Source organism: Perissodus microlepis, chromosome 16 (genome assembly GCF_051167445.1).
Source record: "Perissodus microlepis isolate ML-2025 ecotype Zambia chromosome 16, ASM5116744v1, whole genome shotgun sequence".
Taxonomy (NCBI): Eukaryota; Metazoa; Chordata; class Actinopteri; order Cichliformes; family Cichlidae; genus Perissodus; species Perissodus microlepis.
In genome coordinates, this window is record NC_140476.1 from 23,221,834 (window position 1) to 23,242,845 (window position 21,012).

At 39.4% G+C, this 21,012-nt stretch overlaps 2 protein-coding genes across 4 annotated transcripts in view; one reads left to right on the forward strand and one right to left on the reverse strand.

Moving 5' to 3' along the window:
* ppp2r3b (protein phosphatase 2, regulatory subunit B'', beta) lies at positions 1 to 20,473 on the forward strand. Of its 3 annotated transcripts, XM_084954652.1 has the most exons (14): positions 1 to 205; positions 629 to 1,022; positions 10,862 to 11,047; positions 11,423 to 11,526; positions 12,177 to 12,279; positions 13,603 to 13,677; positions 13,765 to 13,851; positions 14,117 to 14,273; positions 14,924 to 14,972; positions 15,059 to 15,148; positions 15,254 to 15,429; positions 16,069 to 16,187; positions 16,287 to 16,393; positions 18,204 to 20,473. In XM_084954652.1, the coding sequence occupies exons 2-14, from the start codon at positions 669 to 671 to the stop codon at positions 18,340 to 18,342; spliced, it is 1,746 nt and encodes a 581-aa protein (XP_084810778.1). In that variant the 5' UTR covers positions 1 to 205; positions 629 to 668; the 3' UTR covers positions 18,343 to 20,473. The 3 variants fall into 3 exon arrangements, with proteins under 3 accessions (XP_084810778.1, XP_084810780.1, XP_084810781.1); XM_084954654.1 differs by lacking the exons at positions 1 to 205; positions 629 to 1,022 and adding an exon at positions 6,861 to 7,369; XM_084954655.1 differs by lacking the exons at positions 1 to 205; positions 629 to 1,022 and adding an exon at positions 6,865 to 7,357.
* Positions 20,208 to 21,012, reverse strand: part of LOC146370931 (cohesin subunit SA-2) — a 17,914-nt gene continuing 17,109 nt past the window's right edge. The window contains exon 32 of the mRNA XM_084954651.1: positions 20,208 to 20,959. Within this exon, the coding sequence (XP_084810777.1) occupies positions 20,818 to 20,959 (142 nt within the window). The 3' untranslated portion in view covers positions 20,208 to 20,817. The remainder of the gene's footprint in view (positions 20,960 to 21,012) is intronic.

Here is a 21,012-nt window from a genome sequence, read left to right on the forward strand (position 1 = left end):
TAACGCTGTGTGGTTACCAGGGGAACGAGAGCCTGAAAAGTTGTTCCTGTCTGCTGTGTTTTCTCCCAGAGAAATGAATGTCACCGGAATTTCGATGGTGCTTTTATTTTTGACTGTTAGCCGAACGTACGCTGAGTATCATCGCTTATGAAAGAAATGTAGAGTCATATTAACGTGTTTTGCTTTGCTCTCCATTCACGGCAAGGTGGGTGCATTTATTGGCTAGTTGGCGCTAGCTGCTAAAGCTAAAGCTTTAGTAGCTAAACCTGTTGTAGTCCCCGTTCTTCCATAGAAGGATAGGTTTAATTGACGGAAGCTTTTGAAATGTTTACTTTATGCAGCCGTTTTTGACGTGTGGTGGATTAAAATTGGCTCGAAACATTATTGAAGTAATATGGGTTTCCCACTTTCGCCTATGGGCTAAAGCATTGACCCTTCGCGCTAAAATTCAATAACATGAGTGAGTGTTGGTTTGTACTCAAAGCAAGGGCTACTGCTCGTGTCATGTTTTTTTTGCTCAGTGACCTACTCAGCGCCGCTGCTCTGACAGTTTCGTGTCATCGATGGACGTTGTGTGGGAGGCAGATATTGGTGGTGTGAGTTTAAAGATGCTTTTATTTCTTCGCAGGTACGGTCATCAGAGGAAGCTTTAGACGACATTGCCCAAAATGCCGTCACCACAAGTTCTCCAGCCGGTTCTTAAAATGAAAGTAGACGAGCTATTTCTCAACTGGTTGAGTGATCCTACAACTCAGTCAATACTCAAAGATTATCTTGATCTAATCAAAAGTGGACAGCCTATTGAATTAAGTATTGGGGACGCTCAAGATAAAAGGTCGTTAAGCTTCAATGAAAACAACAATGTAGCATCACAGAAGAACCTGGCAGAGAAGAAGCCTGCTCCCTTAAGTACACCTTTCAGCACCCCATCTACCAGTACCCTGCCTTCCCGAAGTAGCAGTAACACCAGAATGACTGGACCAAGTGGAAGAGTACTACGGAGATCTCTCAGCACAAAGAAGGTAAACTGTGTATTAAAAAAACATTTTCCATGTTTTTTAGTAAGCATTTAACTAATTGTTGAAAAATTTAGCCAAAAGGTCTTAAGGTGCCACAGGAAAAAATCCACACACATACTAAGATCCACTAAACAAGGAGTTCTGCATTGTGCCAGCTGTTAGTCCGTTTTTGTTTTGTTTTTTTTATCCTAAAGGCATTACACTGCAGAGTTTTTGATTTACTAGTATGAAAAACGAGGTGTGCCACCCTGTTCTTTTTCTTCCTGAAACCACCTTGAGGTACTTGAGGGTGTGTTGCACAATGATTTGAATATTTTAAACTCTTTGCATACCGATAGTAAACGTGTACTTAAAGTCGAAAGGGGAACCTCTCTTTGCTTTCTGGTGAGCCAACTATAAAGCAATCCTGGCTTGGCATTTTTTTACAACAGCTTATCAGTCTGGTAAGTTTATCTTTATAGTTGTACTGCACTTATTTGTATGTTTAACTGGCAGTTTATCTGCATATCTTTTTAGTATTGTGCAATCCATACAGTAACCTGAAATTAAATCCATATTTGCACATTTAAACCAGGGTTTTCCTGGCACAGAATGGGCCTTTTGGTGGGGCAGCAGCAAAGCGAGTATGATGTGGAACAGAAAATGCAGTCACTATGTGTCACCTTATTTGATAGAAAACTATGGGTTTTCTTGTTATTTCTGACCATTTTAGGATCAAATAATGTTTATCTGGCTCATTGAACTCTAATTAATTAAACTAGCTGAAATCATAAACTGGTGATTTTCCAGTCAGTAATGACCATAACAACTGCTATGCTAGTGTGAGTTAAATGAATGACGTACAAATTTAATGTACTTGCAAAAAGGACATGTCTGAGCTTGAAATTCTGGGTCAGTGTTAAAAATGCTAATTTAGCCAAAAGTGGTAGAGTTTTGGGGGCCTTTTTTGTTGTTGTTATTGTTTAGTTTTCCTTTTTGCAACATGGAAACAAGGGAGAAAAAAAATCAACTTCCCTCTTCATCACACTTAAACAAGATCAAAAACAACTTTTAACCAGTGCAACACTGATGCAACACACTAGATAAACATTGGCTTCTGCCACTGATAATTTACTTTAGCATCAAAATATCTCATGTGAAAGGTTCGTAAACATTAATGTTATCCTCCTCCTAGTTACTTTTTTGCAATCTAAAAAAAATTCTGTTTTAGTCATAAGTTGAGCTTTGTCATACAAAGCATACATGTCCAGTTTAATGGTACATCTAAATGGACATAGTGTGGATTTCACTTATATTTGCTTAACATCTGTCTTTGCAATGTTTTTTTGTAATTAGTTTTTTAAATTCTGTATTAAACTGATTTAATTGTCAAGTTTCCCTTACTTGTATGTTCTGGGATCTCTGTTTGCTCTCACTGGCCACAAGAGGATGCTGAGTGACCTACAGCATCAAAGACATTTAGAGGCTGTCCACTCTACCCAGTCACAGTGGAGCCTTCTTGTCTGTAGGCGTATGTAGTGATTATTAGTCAAATACTTTCCAAATGTTCAGGCCTCACCCACGAATTAGTGTGGTATGAGAAGTGGGAGTGTCTGAACCTAGCCTGTCCCTGGCGCTCTGGTTACTTCTTTCAGTCTGTTTGCTGTACTTCTTACCCTGCTGGGTCCAAGGTGTTTTACTTTGGATTGTTTAGATTATGGCCTAAAAAAAATCTACACAAAATAGTTAGCTGCCCGTAAATATTTTGTATATCTGCTCAAGGACTCATAATCTGTTAGGATGAGAAGTGCAACGTGAAAGCCTAGAGTAGTGATAGATTATGGACATTAGTGCATGTGATGACAGTGAGACAGCCTGAGACAGCTGGAGGCATACGCTCCTCAGGACCCCACCTCCTACATGTTAGTGACATGCTAAAGAGGTGCATGAGGAGATCTTCAAGTAGACATGTAAAATAACAGAGCAGGAGAATGGGATCTAATGTTTGTTTCAACTTACATGTTTATATATTAGAAACATGACTAGCAGTACCAGTTGTAGCACTAGTGGTAGTATGTTATAAAATAAATAACTATGCTTAACTATGGTCTTACAACTTACTACACAGCCTTATAGGCACGGATAAACAGCATATTTCAATAGAGGACAATAAAATGAAATTAACTAATTAAACGTCCATCAGTTTTATCTATTATAAATTTTGGGGTTGACGTAAAAACTCATTCTTCATAGCTATAGTTGATTATTTAATAGCCTGACCACAAGAGGAAGTGTGGATTGTAGAGTCACTCTTTGAAACTAGAGTAATCAATTATCTTTAACTGTCTATCAGGGGCTTTCTTTGTTTCTGTTCTTTATCTTGAGCCTTAATCATTTGAACAGTTGGAGGGTTGAATCTAAACTTTTGGATATTTGCATACACACACACACACACACACACACACACACACACACACTCTCTCTCACACACACCACTGTGAAATTTGCCCGCTAATGCCTTCTCTCTGCTGATCAATCAGTTATAAGGCAACTGCTGGGCAGTTTGTATATTCTGCTGTGATGTGTCATGGCATGTGGCCACACTGTGTCACTCAATATTAGAGGGATTGTGAGGGTGAATAAATGCAATACTTCTATTTTAAGACAACAAAATGAATTCCTGCATACAGATGCATTCTTCAAAGGATTACTAAAAAATTCGATTTATGTCACACTGATGCAGCCTGGAACAGCTGGTCTGACTTTGACATCAGACACTGATATAGATAGCCTTGGTTCCCTTGTGCTGGCATTGGATACCCAGAACTCTGCCAGTGAGATGAGGTGTGGCAGCACATTCATCTTCTGCGTAATTTCCTTTGAAACTGCTTCCATTAGATGCTGCTCATTGTCAGGATATGTAGTCGCAGGTCTTTTATTTACACTATGTACAGTAAATATCAGCTCTCCCATGAATGCTTGGCTTTCAGAGCTGCTGTGTAGCTCAACACGTAAAATCACTTCAGTGTTAGGAGTCCAATTGGTCAAATGGTGAGTTATTGAAATATAGGGCAGTGAGAGCACATTGCATTTGAGGGTTTCACTTTTTTTTTCTGTTCTCCGCATCTGCATTTGGTATATCGTGCATTTCTTAAGACATCTTTTTATAACATGCTTGGTTGCACTCAGCAACATAGAAGCTATTTGAAGCAGGGGGTCTGGGGTCACGTTATCAGTTGTCTGACCTGTCAGAGAGCACCAGGTGTTAAAGTGTTTCCCGCAAGTGCTATTATTTTGGAGTCTCAGTCATTTGTGCGTCAACGTTGTACAATAGCAAATGTTGTTTTTAACTAGTACTGTGAGCTTTCTGTAAAACTATAGGATGCATTGAAAGCATATTTCTTCAGTGGTGGCATCTCCTACTTTCATGAGATTTGAATATCTTGATAAAAAGTGTAATTGTTTGACATATTAATTCCTATTACCTAGTTATGCCATTAATGTCAAAAAAGTACGGTACATCAAAATTTTATCATCCTGCTTAAATATATTATGGTGCCAATAGAAGAAAAAACTCCTTTACAAACTTCCTTTACAGTCTAATCTTTAAACAAACAGACTGCAGTGCTGTTATACAAGTACCGGTGTGCCTGTGTCTTAGCTACAGCTTCTTCCTTTGCTGTTACAGACCCTTAGCTCTACTTCTTGTTCATATCGGTTACATTGATTTTCATTCAAATATCTAGGTTAGACTGCTATGACATTTGTTACTCACATCATGTTCTGTCTGTGACCACTGTGTTATCAGTTACTCAGTTGAATGTCTGACAAATATTCACATGTATCCCAAATCCCCATCATAGATGGTCTAACTCAAATCCCAGTTGTGGGGATTTGAGTTAGAGCTTTCTGGATTTCACTGCAGCACTGGCTTTGTTCTCATTCTGTGAACAAGCTGTGGCTCTACCAAAGGGTTGTGATGGTTTAAGTCGCCACTGATTGGATGTAGAAATCATGTCACTGTCAGATAGGATTGGTGGGTTTGGTCTCTTGAATATCATAGTTGTAGAGTATGAGTCTGCTGAAGCCCATCTAAAATCCAGCTTCATCTTGCCATCTGAGTGCTTGAAATGCTAACACGTAGATCTGCCAGAGGTCTCTAACAGTGAACAGTGTGTTTCATAATCTCATCTGTAATTCAGTTAAGTCAACATGACTTAACATATTGTTGTGTACAAATCAGATTTCACAGTTTAGAGATTGGACACATTATGGGGTCAGCTTGAGTTTTCCTGCTTTTCTGTTTACTAAGTGACCCATCAGCCTGGGGATGTTTAGCAGCTTGTCTGTAAGATAGTTGCCTCTCAAGGTGCTGTTCAGACAACTTTCCTGGAGTGTCCCTAAGATGATTTAGTTTGTTATAGCGCCTGCTGGAGCTCGTCTTATCTAGTTAATTAAAAAGCACAAACTTTATACAGAACCTGTGCACCATCACTTCTCACACCCATGGGGTTATTTTTACATGTGTAAAACAACACATTGTTATCCCTGCTGTGTCGTGATGGCTCTGTTTATGGAACAGACTTCACATTTTGTTTGCTTATGCAAAAATAGACTGAACAGTAGATGAGAGTTCAAGCTTGAATCTGGTCAAGGGCTTGTTGGAGTTTTTTTGTTTTGTTTCTTTTGGTTGTGCTTTCCTTTCTACGTTTCATTTGTATTGATGAGCATCAGCAAAAGGCAGCTGATGTGAAATGAATGTATACAAACAGCTTATCAAGCAGCAGCAGCATCCTGTAGGGAAGACACCAGGGACTGGGACTGAGCAGAAACCAGTGGAAAACTGTGGAGTCCTGTCATCTAAAAATACAGTGGGTGTGCTTTTAGTTTCTATGGACAATGACATTAACAGAAACAGGTTTATTTACATAGTCTTCTGATGTGGACATTTCTATGACATTTCTGTTTGATTAGCTACTTGCATGAGAAGGTGTTTAGGCGTTGGGCTTTGCCCTGTCTACAATCTCTGCAGTCAACGCAACTCTACAGCTGTTAGATCAGTGCGCTTATGAAGAATTGATGTAATTGCCGTCATTTCAGGATAACAGCAATCGGAAGTAGATGTTTGTTTGAGGACTAAAGATACACTCATGTTTTTCCAGATCTAGTTTCTTGGATTGCCCAAACAGTGCTTGGTGGTGCTTTTAATAGGCCCAGACTGGTTCAGTCATCAGTCTTTGAATTTGGCATGTCCCGTTGCCTCGCTCTGTTGCCCATCAACTATAATAAGATGTGGAATGGCTGGCAGCCTAAGCTTGCGAAGGGAAGGCAAAACAAAAACCACCAGAAGACAGCATGCAAAACGTATGGGAAAATGTATGGCTGTCTAGATATGATCTGATGAGTGGACCCTTGTTTTCTGTCATTAAATAGTATTAAATAAATACCCTTCTTATTTACTTTACATACCCATGCATCAGTAGCTTGTTCTGGCTCAATCTCTTTTTGTGATCTATGCTTGGAGGCAGATTTAGTGACAGTAGAAGTAATATGCAGCTTTCATTATATTCCATCACTTCAGGGGTTTATTCTGAATTTTCTCATTAGCACCCTGATGCCTTTTAAAGAATAAGGGGGTCAGTTTCCCAAGTTTTTTGTTTTGTGGAAGCCTTCAGAAGGAAAACCAGTTAGCTTGAACAGTGTGACATTGTCATATGGAGAGCCATCCTGCAGTTGAACTCTGGCGACTGCTAGCTGCAACAACAGGTCTGTCTCTTTACATAACCTTCAATGAGGACTCAGGAATGCAAACTGGAAAGGGCAGATCCATTGAACCCCCTCCCATCCCACACATACACTAGGTGACTCCCACACACATGCACCCAGTTCTTCCTTATCTCCCCAGCAGCTTTGAGGCAAGGGCTCCCTGACACTGCTGCGTTTGTGTGTGTGCGTGTGCATGTTGGGTAGAGGCTGGGACAGAGCAGCAGGCTGAGCTGAAATTGTGAGACCAGATCTGGAATGGGAGAGAGAGTCACAGTAGCAGCTGCTCTCATGCATTAAGTGGCTCTCACTCAAACGGAGGACAACCACAGGGACATACCCACAGAGAAGCTTCGCTGCTTCCACTGCCTTTTAACTTACAGTGGTGACTGCATGGTCAAGGGGATAACGCTGGATTGAGTGTTGTTTATGTTTATGTGTTCCTCGTCCTGTGTGGAGCGAGGATGAGGATGAAGGAGCTATCCCTGCGTCAGGACCCTGACCTGAGGAAGGAGCTGGCTCTGCTGGCACGTGGATGTGACTTTGTTCTGCCCTCTCGGTTTAAGAAGAGGCTGAGAGCCTTCCAGCAAGGACAGGCAGGTGTTTGTGTGAGTGTACGCTGTGTCAAACAGGCTTTGCTGGCCTGTCAGTGAGGGGACAGGTCTATTAATGTTGACTGGTATTTATGGGCTTAATTTCTTGGTATTCAGATGTCACTGTAGCACAATTACTAATTAAAGTACAATAACGGATTAGGCAAATAAAGGCAAAGTAGTAGTTAACTCTTTTTCTGTGCATATTGTAAACTTTGCTTTCACGCACAGCTGTGTCATGTGAAATGTTGTGCAATCAGTTCTTCTTTTTGTTTATGAGTTTAGAGTTAATGAAGGTATTCTTCATTTGTACGGAGATGTAGGGAATTTGAGCGTACTGGATGGTGTTTCATCGTTTGTGGTATGTTATGCACAGCTGCCTCTCTGTCCTTTTTCAGACCACATCATGGGGAATATGTAAAATGTCATGTGGCTTAGCAGTTGTGCTCAAGAGCTTTGCTAGCGGTTAGCATGAAGTGAGAGAAAGAGGGGACAGTGCGGGGCAGGGCAACGGGAGATGTTTATGTCCTTTTATAGCCATGGCTCACACCAACACAGAGGACAAGAGCGGAGGATCAGCAGCATTCATCATTTATTAGAGTACAACAAAACATTTTCAGACAATACTAACAGTCATACAAGTAGAAGCTGGCAAGGAAAGATTTACCATCCTGTTATGTTTAGATCTGTAATTTAAGGCCTTTCTAAGCTATTGTTGAATGTTTTATTGTTACAGTCATGATGTTACATGGAGACTTAGTCTAATAAACTTTGGGTAGAATACATGTTTGACCAAAAGAAACAGCAAGATGTTATTTTTGGTGTCTTAACTGAGCAAAGCGTGGGTGTGTTTATGTAGTTATTAGAGGCCTCACAAAATGATTCCGTTAGAGCATTGTTGACTCATTTGAATAGTCTTTGAGAATGACGATTGAGAGGAAAGTATAGTCTGCTCAGGCTGTATTTAGTAACTGGGTTTTTGTTTTGTTTTTTAAATGTAACCTTTATTTATACAGGTAGTCCCATTGAGACTCACTGTCTCATTTACAAGAGAGACCTGTTTCAAACAAACATTAAAATTACAACAATAATAAAATGGCAATAAAATAGCAACAATAAAAAGTAGTCTAATGTTTACACAGTCATTCAAGTTCCTAGTGATGATTTTACAAGGTAATTTGTACGTCTTTTAAAGTCTGCATAGTGATAAGTGCAGCATAACAACACATTTGGCACTGAGCGCGTTGTGTCTTTTTATGTGTAAGGCTCATAGCACCGTGTGAGTGACACAGTGGTCATTTTTATCAGTGAGTTTGATATCTTCCTAATATGTCAGCTATGCTCTGTTGGTGTGGTCAGTAGAGGTGGGAATCACCATACATCCCACGATACGATATTATCACAATACTTAACTCACAATACGATATTATTGCAATTTTTAGAAATATTTTGCGATATTCAGATTCTGTACATAAAGGTAAACTTTATCAGTATTCATTTTATCTAATATCAAAGTCTCGCACTCAGTCTTTCTCTCATTTCAGTCAGTTTTATTGTTGACAAACTGAACGGTTTGTATTACAGTCTAGTCCAACTTAACTGAATGCAACCATCTGGTACAATTATAGCTATTCTGAACTATGCAATTTATGAAAACTATGCAGCCTATTCAGCAACTGAAGAATTTGAAAGTAAATTAAAACAAAATATAATTTTACATTAAATAAAAAAGTTTTACACTTAATTAAACTAAAACATGTCTTAAATTAAAATAAGTAAACTGTCATGTTTATTGCTGCCATAAAAAAAGTTAAACACATTTGGACAGTGTCAGGATTCTTGCTCAGAAAAAGGATCAACATGCTCTGAAGTCCGAGCACAAAAACTTTTTTGTAACAAAATATCGATTTCTGCTGTCCCTGTATCGATACATTATTAGCAAACAAAATATCACGATACTACACAGTATCGATTTTTTCCCCCACCCCTAGTGGTCAGTTGGATTTACTGTGACATTCTTGGACATAATATTATGTCGCCATTGTTAGAATAGAGAATATGTTATTTTCCATTGGCAGGAAACACGTGTTTTCATGGTTAAACAAAGCATAAATGAACAAAATAATAATTATACAGCACAAGCAACCAAGCTCTGACAATAAAAAATGATGTTTTCTGCCTGGGATCATAGTAATAATAACAGACACAGACGTATGCAAGCTCCAACATAAAGGCAGGTTTTTATATCACTTAGGAAACTGCACAAACACAAGCATCGAAGGTGAATACATTCATTTCAAGCCACTAGCCTCTGCTGTGTACAGAGTATATCCCTGACTTAATCCTGTTTCAGTTTTGTTTCTTGCCTATAATATCCTGCCAATAAAACAAATAAACTTTATTTGTATAACTTTTTTTTTTCAAGACATAACTCTAAAGTGCTTCGTAGAACAGAATAAAATAGATCACAGTCAATAATAAAGAAGAAAAATACCCACAGCTAAAACAAAAACAAATAAAAAAGGCAGGCTTTAATTTTTCTGTTTTTAAAAAGCTGTTGCTCTCCTTTTGAGGCACACATTCATAACATTGCAGTCCGTAACTCATTTAGTTCCTCAGCTGTGTTTCCCTCCACTAAAGACAACCATAGTGGCCGTAGACGAACAGCACTCGTTTAAGTGATAACACTGTCACTCGTGATTTACTTGGGTACTTGAGAGAGCCATCCATAACATCTGCCATGAACCATGTTTGATAGTGTGCCTCGCCATTTACATGCATTTATTAGGAAGCTTGTATTAAAATCTTGCAATTATTTTTTTCACTTATCTTTACATGGATCCTAACATTTAAGATAAAGTCTTGAAATTCTGTGTTTTCCTTAAGTGGAAACAAAAGTAGAGCGGTTTTAAAATGACTTATTAAAACACACTTGTTGTTTTAAGTCACCATGTTTACATCTGAATCACAGTGCACAAAAATTGCAAGACTAAATTTAGTATAATACCCTATTGTAGTTGGCCACGGGTAGCCTGTAATCATCATTCAGTACAAACTGCTCATTCTCCATTAAGATTTCAAACAAAACACCCTTTAGACCAATCATTTGACTAATGTAGCACAAGTTGTCCACATCATTACTATAGACTTCTACTATCTGCAGATTGCTATATCCAGTCTAAAGCCCTAAATTCTTAAATCCTTTTGACACTGTTTCATAAATAAATGATTATAAGTTACAAACACTGGTAGATATTATTTCAAATCTTTTAGTGAATTTGTATTGGAGCAAAATGTCAGTCACATGAATAATTGTGATTGCTGAGTAGTCACAACTCTTCCCTGATGGCCTTTGGGCTGCTGAGAGGTATAGTTACATGAATGCCAGTAATGTGTAGAGTTTGTGTTCAGGCGAGCCTCGAGCTCATGCTGGAATACTTGAGCTGAGTGGTCTTAGCCTTTGCTAGCATCAGCCGCTAACTGCTTGTTTCTCTGTGTTTATCCCAGGCTCAGGTGAGGACGGAGGAGCCAGTCACCACAGCACTGAGTGAAAGCATTCCCAAGTTTTACTTCCCACAGGGCCGCCCCCAAGCCAACCTTAGCATTGACAGCCTCATTTCCAAAATTGAGAAAATATTTTCCCAATTCCCAAATGAAAGAGCCACCATTGAGGATATGGGGCAGGTTGCCAAGGTGAGTACATAATTTGTAGCATGGAGCTGCCACACAGCAAATTATTTTCATTAGTGCCATTTAGCTCCTGACTGTACGAATGTTTGCTGATGTTTAAAACCTCCTGGAAAAATATTATTTCCGTGACCTTGAAGAAGGTTGGTGATGGTCAGAGGGGAACCTAAGTAAAGAGAGCAATGACAGCTAGGTTTCCTCTGGGAAGTCTTTAAACCGTGAAACACTCATTCTGATTCTGATGTCTTTTCACTATTCATTTCTGCATTAATGGTCACGTGTGTTTTGTGGAGTTTGCATTTCTATTTAATCTTTCCCCTCTATCTTCTCTAAATCCTGATCACACACTACCCCGTTTCTTCTGCCACCTTGTCTCCATAGGCCTGTGAGTGTCCCCTCTACTGGAAAGTGCCATTGTTCTGCTCAGCTGGAGGCGACAGGACGGGCTTCGTGTCCGTTCACAAGTTTGTGGCTATGTGGAGAAAGTAAGACAATAGCTTCTCTTATTGTCACTAGACCACTGGTGCATTCACTCACAGCCAAATGGCTTAAACAATCTCCTTTGAACAATGATGACCACTCGCTGGGAATAACATACACTGCTATTATCTCTGCTGTTATTGCATTTTCCTTTTCATTCCTAAACAAAAATCTTTGCCCTCATAAACATCACAAGGGGAAAGACGCTCTGTATATATACAGTGTATAAATGAAAACATCCTTTCAGTGTCTTTCTACATGAAACTGAAAGGAATACCAAGGGGCTTTTATACTGGTGATTTGCACTGAATGTGGTTGTGTGCAATAGGCATGCTCTTGTATTAATATCTTAAGCCTCCAGAGAACTGGACAGACTTGCCCTTTGACTTTAGCTCATGACTGAGCCATTCTTAGAAGAGGCCACAACAGACACTCCCATTATTTTTGAGTTGCTACCATAACACTCCATGCTTATAATCACCCGGCAGCGATACAGAATCCTAATTTCAGAATGTATTATACTTTCACATAAGCACTTTTTAGTACAACATTGTCAAACTTATGCTTTTGAAGGAATGATAAAACAGACAGAGGCAACTTAACAGCCAAAGTGGGAGTAACCTTGTAACCATCTGTTCTCTCTTTTCTCCTCCAGAACTCTGCTGACCTGTCATGATGACGCTTCTAAATTTGTGCACCTCTTGGCCAAGCCTGGCTGTAATTACCTGGAACAAGATGACTTTATTCCATTCCTGCAGGTACTGGCTGTAGCACACCCAGGGAGAGGGCTGGATTTGGCAGTGTGGGATGGCAAAATAGCATTGGCTTGGGTGGTGCAAACTGGACTTATGTTTTTAGACTGCCCTGCTGAGACTGTGCTTTTTCATGTGGCGGAGGACTAATTCAGCCACCTTACTGTAAGCTAGGAATATAGTGTTATGAGAGAAGAGTCCCCTGATAGAGATGAAAATGTGGCTCATGTTATAAATGCATTATGGTACTAAAATAGTCACAAAAACCTGGACTTATGGTTCATTTATTGTCCTCAAAAGAGAGGTTTAATTGACTGTTTGGAAATTCTTACCATGTGGACCTGCTGTGGCGGCTATTTGTATTCGCATCCCAGCTGACAAGCTGTTGGTGTGCCACACACGCCCCACCCTACACCTGATTCATTTTCATGCTGGCAGAAGTGGCGATCTGAGCTGAACACCCGTTAGCATACCACCAGAGATGCCTTGTGGCTCACGCCGTTTAATTTGTATGGTTCCACTCAGCGAATCGCCTTTGACTGTTTTGATGAATGAAAGGCGGATTGCAGTGGAGTAGATTTGACTGTCCCCGCCTGTTTCCTGTGCCCTGTGATTTATGTGTTTCTCTATGATTTAATTTCTCACAGTAAGAGTCAAAGAGGCACGACGGCTGCCCTGAAATAAGGCCTTTTAATTTCATTGCCGCCTTCACATTTATGTCAACAATTCTTTCCTCCAGTAGAAAGACGGGGAGTAGAATAAAGAAGCGACATGAGGGAGTTTCACGGCAAGAATATAGCTGCAGTGTTCACTTGAAATGCAGCACCCTCACTGTGACTTTATGGCGTTAGAAAGGAGAGAAGGTCACTCAGTAAACATATTCTTTTTGGCCTTCCTAACACTTTGTTGTCAGTTAAAAAGGGCTCAAGCTCATCCCGAAACAAGTTGGACGAGAATTTTAAAAAATTTGTAAATCAAAGAAAATTCTGATTTCCTAAAAAGGAGAATTTCTTTACATAGCACTGTTTATAAACTATAAACACTGGCAGCTACTGATGTGTGAATCAGTTTTGTTCATTTTCATTCCTTCTTTGAAAGTCATGTGCTTTGTATACCTGTAAAGAAAGACAGATGTTGTCTGTCATTTAGCTGGTGCCTGGAAATAACTGCAGAATTTAACTGATCGTATCTTTTTGTTAGTGCAGAAGGCATAGCGTGTCATCGGGGTGATCTTTATCGCTTGGTTGTTTGTTTATTTTGTTTTTGTTTGGCTTTATAAATCAAGCAGAGTAACATCAAAGTGAGCTGGTTTGTTCTTTATGTTCCCAGGATGTGGTGAACTCACACCCGGGCCTGGCCTTTCTAAAAGAGGCACCAGACTTTCACTCGCGATACATCACAACGGTATGCCTTAATTATACACCACTGCATTTTGTAGTGAAACACGGAAATGGCATTATCTCAAAGATAAGACTGTCCATTGTTTTTCAGGTGATTCAGAGGGTATTTTACAATGTGAACCGGTCATGGACGGGGAAAATAACATGTTCTGAGCTCAGGAAGAGTAACTTTCTCCAGGTATTTATTCACATACTCTGCATTTTTTTTTTAAATTTAAACAGAGATGTATAATAACCATTTCTCTCAATTTGTTTGGACTCTAAAACATCTAATATGTTTTTTTTCTCTTTTCAAAAAATAATAATGAAATCACATCAATATGGAAATGCATATTAACTTCAATTTTTGGGGGATGGGACTTTATAAACTGTTAAAAGAATCATTTTCAATAGTAACTGGCCTATAATCATAATGAGAGATTTTTCTACTTTCTGCTGGGCAGAACGTGGCGCTGCTGGAGCAAGAAGAGGATGTGAACCAGCTGACAGAGTTCTTCTCCTACGAACATTTCTATGTTATTTACTGCAAGTTCTGGGAGCTGGACACCGATCACGACCTCTACATAGACCAGAAGGACTTAGCAGGACACAATGACCAAGGTGCACAAACACACCCCTGCCTTTTTTAAATCATTAGTTTGGTCAATATAGTTTTTTCTTTATGTCCCATCAACATGTATTTTATAAAAATGCATACAGAAGATAGAAGAGGAGTGCTCAGCCTCATCAGAACCAAATGAACTTTGCTTAAGTCTTGCTGCCAGTGGCAGCACAGTCAGTAGGCTGAAACTACATAGAACAAAAAAAGGCATTTGTAAATGTTATTGGGTCCGTCCGGGCTTACTCCTCACAAAACAAACACGCAGCCAGGAAAAAAAAGATTTGTCTTTGACACTTCCTCCCCACACACTCCACACCACATGTTCTTGGTTGATGGTCTGTGAGTGAAGCAGGGGAAATGAGACACGAGATCAATAAGAGAGCAGCATATATACTCGATTCCAATGACGCAAAGTCTGGAACAATTTCTAACACCGTACAGTCGAAATGATGACCAGAGGATTTATAGCATTGTCAAGCTAAAAAAGAGCTGCACTAGCCAGTCTGGATTTACAGACTGTGAGAATGGATTACATGTGTTGTGAAAAAGTTGTATAGTAACTGAAGGAGCTGTTGCCTAAGAGGGAAAAGAGATATTTCTTCCAAACACAGTGGATTGGAAGTGACCCCTTTGTGTATTTGTTTTCCAGCCATTTCACAGAAGATGATTGAGAGAATATTCTCAGGAACAGTAACAAGGTAAATGTAATCAAGTTTAAAAAGATGAAAGTCTTATCTAGTCTCCACTGCCAGCTTTAATACTAGTTTTGTGTGTTTTCCATCAGGGACAGACGAGTGTATAAGGAGGGGCGGCTTAGTTACGCTGATTTCGTCTGGTTCCTCATCTCTGAGGAAGACAAGAAGACTGACACCAGGTATCTTGACACTCAGCCACACTGATTGCATCATCCTTTTGCTTAGAGGTTTCATCTGCGCTCATGTCTGGCCCCTCCTCTTTCACGTTATCTATGTCTGATTAGCATAGAGTACTGGTTCCGCTGTATGGACCTGGATGGGGACGGGGTGCTCAGCATGTATGAGCTGGAGTACTTCTACGAGGAGCAGTGCCAGAAGCTGGAGGCCATGGCTATTGAGCCGCTGCCCTTTGAGGACTGCCTCTGCCAAATGCTTGACCTTGTCAAGCCTGAGGTTGAAGGTCAGACCTGTTTTACATTAATACACACTCAGACATTCACATTGTAGTTTTCACTTCGTCCACAATCACAGTGGCATGGGTGCACACACATTTTGAAGCCAGGTCATTGATCATTAGCTGAGGGGACACTGATAGATGAGAGACAGCTGCCGGTGTTATCCACAGTGTGATAGAAATTCGCTCCATCACTTTCACTGTGTTTAAGTCACCAAGCAGTACAGCTTACTTAGGTGAAATTAAGTTTATGACCTGAATTGTTTTTAAAAAAAAAAAAAAAAAAGTTTTGTTTTAAGATTTCTTCTTTCTTAATTTAATATAATCAAACAAGAAAGTAAACATTAAGTATAGTTTACCTTTTAAAGTATTTATTGTCAAAATAAGCAGTAGGGAAATCGTTATTTGCAGCCAGAGTTTGAAATATTGTCACCAAAGCCATACTCTGTTTTAATCTGCGGACAAAACACCACACCCGTCCCTCCCTCCGCCCCAAGATGAGGCAAACCGTAAAATGACTTAGTAGATGTTGTAGCTGGGTTATCAGTACTACTTCCTAGGCTAAACCTCATATAGACAGATACAAGTTACCTAATATCCACACCATAAATGTTCCATTTGAAGTAGCTGATTTTTGTCGTCCAGGTAAGATCAGTCTGCGGGATCTTAAGAGGTGCAAGATGGCTCATATCTTCTTTGACACGCTCTTCAACATCGAGAAGTACCTGGACCACGAGCAAAAGGACCCGTTCTCTGTCATAAGGGTGAGCAAGATTGAATTCTGACTGGATGCCACCACATTTGACACAGCATCGTGTCTCGTTTTCCTGCCAGTGGATCATGTAACTTGTCGTGTTTTTAAGGAGGTGGAGACGGACGGACAGGAGCTGTCAAACTGGGAGAAATATGCTGCAGAGGAGTACGACATACTGGTAGCCGAGGAGGCAGCCAATGACCAGTGTAACGATGTGTAAGTGTGATGTTACTCACAGGTCTGTCAGAAATGGCAGCAGTTACAATCCAAGGTTCAGTTTTTCTCAAACATTTAGTTTTTCTTAAGCAAAGATAAAAGAAAAAAGGATTCACTTTCATGTCCACTCGTAGTCTTAAAAAAAAAGTTCTTTTCTTCTTACAAATTCAAAATGCTTTTACATTTAGGACGGCACCAGAGGTCTCTGAAGTTTGGTGATGAATAGCTGATGCAATATGATAAATTGGAATATGGTAGCTTTAGCCTCCTTGTTTGCAATTGGATGTTTTTTTTGTTCTCATTGGTGCAAAAAAATGAGAATAAAACTGGGATTGATTTTTCTTGCAAGCCTGAACAACAGCAGCTGAAAGTCGTAGTGCCTCCAGTTTCATTTGAACTTTTCCCCTTTGAGGCAATTACTGATTATTTTATCCTTATTTGAGTATTATTAATGCCATCTGTATGATGGTTCCTTTAATGTAATCTGTTCACATAAGATGGAACATGAACTGTGGCTCTTAGTAAGCATATATCTGATTACTTAAAGTTGTTTTGGACAGCAGGCACATAACCTTAAGCTTGACTATGTAAATCTAAAATTCATCATTATTATCAGTAAAGTCATTTTTCTGTGTGAAGAGTGAAAGTGTGCTGTAAAGTATTCACAGATTGCATAGATAAAGTCATAAGATGAGTGAGAGTGCACTGTGTTGTTAAGTTTTCAGGAGTCATGGCTCAATGCCGCCCTGAGAGCGAGTTTGTGATAAATGAGACTGTTGACAGCTATGTTGTGTGGCGGTTTTAGGAACACTACCGACTAACTCTAAAGCATGGCTGCTAACCAGAGCAGGTAAGAAACTGAGGGTGCCACCAGGGTTCAGCTGTTCTCCTCTTCTTCCTCTGGGAAAGTCTAGTCCTAAACCCACTCCTAGCGTCTACCTGTCCCATCACTGATCTGAGCATGGGGCAGATAATTGTAATGTCAGCCAGCAAGGTGTCATGATCGTGGCCACTGCCTGGACCTGGGAGTCTGTTTTTGAACTGGACAGCTTCTGTTTTTATCCTTCCTCCTCTTAAAATAAGTGAATGAACTTTTTCCGCCTCTGTTCATGCCTTGTGCTCCTGTTACCCAAGTTACTGAAAAAGTACTTTGACATTTTTGGGGAATATACTTTCTTGCTAAGAATTAGATGGGAAGACTTGTTTCTCTAAATAAAGATCCAATCACCCTCACCCCTAAAGCTAATAAACTGATAAACTTTACAACTAAATCAAAGGAAAAATAATACAAATTTCTCGCTTGTTATATTGATATCCTGGTACATTAACTTCATCTAGCTCTCTGAAAGAAGGCAGATATATATATATATATATATATATATATATATATATATATATATTTCCCAACCATGTCTCCAACGTTTCTGTAAATGTTGGTCAAATTCAGTTTTATTCTTGAATGACTTTGAATGACTTCTATGGGTCGAGGCCAGTATAGAAGCTGTGAAGAAGGAACAGGTGGAGGGAAAAATTGACTGGCCTCACTCAATGTCAGAATGCATTCTGACGTTTTTAGAATGGAAATATGAGGCTTGATCAGATGTTCTTTCCAAAGTTTCACTGTCACTGTTCTAAACTTTGCCTGTGAATTTTATCCCACATTGCTAAATTTGAAAGAACAGGAGGCCTGACAGCAAAGGAAAAACTGGTCTGACTACTTCTGACTTCTGTTTCGTGACAGTTTAAAATGTGTTAAAGTATCTTTTCCCTGATGACACTGAGTGTTTTGTCTGTGTGTATTTTTGTTTAGGTATGAAAATCCGCTGAGCCCTTTAGGGCAGCACATCTCCAGTGAGCTGGGTCTGACAAAGAGACACTTCTTTGAGATCCCCACCCCGCACTGCAACCTGGACTTGGATGAATATGAGTATGACGATGACTTCGAATGATTTTTGTTTTTGTTTTTTGTTTTTATCCTGCAGTGTAGCTGCTGAGCACCTTCCACTCTCAGAAACACAAGTCATGCACCTGGTTAGTGGACAAACATCACCAAACAGAGTAAACCAGAAAGATGCAGTCAAGCACTGCCAGAGTGCCATATTCTTTTTCTGCAAACAGATGGAGAAACGTGCATGCTGACACAGATTTGACAAAGAAATCGTTAAAGTACAGACAGTAGTTCAATACTGAACCAGACGTTTTACATTTTCACACTTACAGTAAACAGCCCGGCAGACAAGATGTCACGAGTGAACACGTTAGACCTTTGCTCCCTCCCCACACATTAACAAGATGTTTTCTGCATGTAATGGTTGGTCATCAATAATGTTTGGGGCAAGTTTTGTTTCATCTAAACATAAATGTTTTGAAATCAGTCACATAAAAATCACACACTGGAGCTCCGGGAGTTTTGGTTGTTGTTTTTTTTTTTCATTTTGTTTTGTATTTTGGACAAAAACCATGCTGATTGGATTCAGATATCGAACTTATTGGCTAGTCTTACATTCCAGTGATCACAACGAAGTGTTTTCTATATTGCTGTAAACTCGTCAGTGCAGTTGGAGGTTGCTGTAAATGCCAAACAAGCCACCGTTAAGCCTTCTGGACACACACACAGGCACACACACACACACAGCATCTGTTGTACAGACCTATATTCGTTATGACTTTAATGTGTGTGCAAGATGGGGTTATAATTTATTAGAGATGAATTTATAAATTAATGTAAATATTTATTTTGTGCTTGCTGTGCTGTAAATGTGATTTGAGCAAGTATTTTAGACCTTTTTTTTCTATGTCACAGAGTACTTCAGTTGACTACTTTGACAGAACAAAAGGAACCATTTTCAAATGTTTTGTGTTTCTTTAAATTAATAATAAAGCCTTGGTTAATGGAAGACTAAAGAAAACTGAGTGTGCAGTTTAATGTGGTGCGTGATGTAAAGAAATGCTTTTTGTTACGTTCAGTGTTGTACTTTATATGAAGGAAACATTTTTCCAGTCATCTGTTGTCCAGTTTGGGGGAGGTTGTGCAAATCATAGCTAGTTTTAGCTGACAGGAGTGGTCTTCTGCTGCTGTTCACAGATGCTTTTCTGCATACCTTGATTATAACAAGTTATTTGCGTTACTGTTGCCTTCCTATTCAAAGCAGTGTGGTCATTCTCTTCTGACCTCTGATATCAACAAGGAAGTTTCACCCAGAGAACTGTGACTCACTGGATATTTCATCTTTTTCAGATGAGACCATAGAGACCAGCTAATACTGGCACCAGCCTGTCTGGCACCAACAACCACGCCACACTCAAAGTCACTTAAATCCTTCCCATTCTTATACCCAATTTGAACTTCAGCAGGTTATCTTGTCCAGGTCCTGCACACACCGAATTGCTGATTTGGAAATTTGAATTAACGTGCGGTGAAAAAGATGTAGCTAACACAGTGGCTGGTAAGTGTATCTGTGCCAGCTGAAAATGATCTATATCACATTTCAAGTGTTTGCGCTGTTTGTTAGTGATAAGAGAATATCATTTACCAGACTAACCAATGTTTCTGTGCACAACAATACATAAATGTACAGCTGTTTCAAAAAGTAACAAAGTGCTTGTTAACTTATTCCAAGTATAGAATATATTATTAACTTGAAGGCAATATTTTTTTTTAATTTACATTAATTGATATTAAATACATAAGTAGCAGGTATCAAAATAAAAACTACAATTCTTAACTGACCCTGTGTCCAATAGGAAAACTAAAAGAGAAAGTATTTAGTGTCATTTTTAAAAAATAAAGTATTTTTTACAGTAAAGCTGTATGTTTAAAAAAAAAAAAAAAAAAAATCTATGCACATACTGATACAAATGGTCCTCAAATTAAAGTGGTCTGTAAATCATAACACCAGATTAATCCTGGTGTTGGTCATTATTTTTCCATTAAAAGGCCAAAACCAACAATTTGTACTTCTGGTCCCTGACTCAGCCAGTTTGTATCACTCCACTCAAATCTCATGTACAGTTTCAGAAAATGTTCCATCTTGTTTTAAATGATCCCAAATTGGATTATCTTTTTTTTTTTTTTTTTTTGTAAGACAACCTCAGTTGTTTACTTAAACATCTGGGAAGTCCAGTGTTGGGGAAACTTTACTAAAACAGCAGTTGTTGGTAATAATATAAGGAACTATTTTCAGCTGTGGATTAAAACACATTTGTTGTGGTTTTGGTCTTTGCATGGCAGAATATTGCCACCTTTATCCTTTCTGATCACATCCTTCTGAAAACATGACACGCTGCATGATCACTGTACAAAAAACCCCACCAGTTTCTATCTACACACAGAGGACACTGGTAACAAGGTGCATCATAAGTAAAACATCTGTTGAGGTCTCGTCATGCAGACGGCAGCACCGATTCTCCCAACCTCCTCACACTCAGAGCTCAACCTCCACGGTACCATCACCATCATCTGGCTCCTTGGTGACACAGATTACAGATCCCTCAGCGTGCAGTCTTTTGGGTGGAGGATCCAGAGGGACAGAAAATGGATCTGTATCAGCTGCTTTCTCCTGATGGCTGATGAGAGAGGTCAGGTTACAGTGATTCATGTGAGACCTGCTTCGTAGCTG

Excerpts from the sequence above, each read along its gene's own strand:
- ppp2r3b (XM_084954652.1), top strand. The coding sequence starts at position 669 with ATGCCGTCACCACAAGTTCTCCAGCCGGTTCTTAAAATGAAAGTAGAC. Across the intron at positions 13,852-14,116 it reads GGAAGAGTAACTTTCTCCAG|AACGTGGCGCTGCTGGAGCA; the intron begins GTATTTATTCAC and ends TCTGCTGGGCAG. Across the intron at positions 14,274-14,923 it reads AGCAGGACACAATGACCAAG|CCATTTCACAGAAGATGATT; the intron begins GTGCACAAACAC and ends TTTGTTTTCCAG.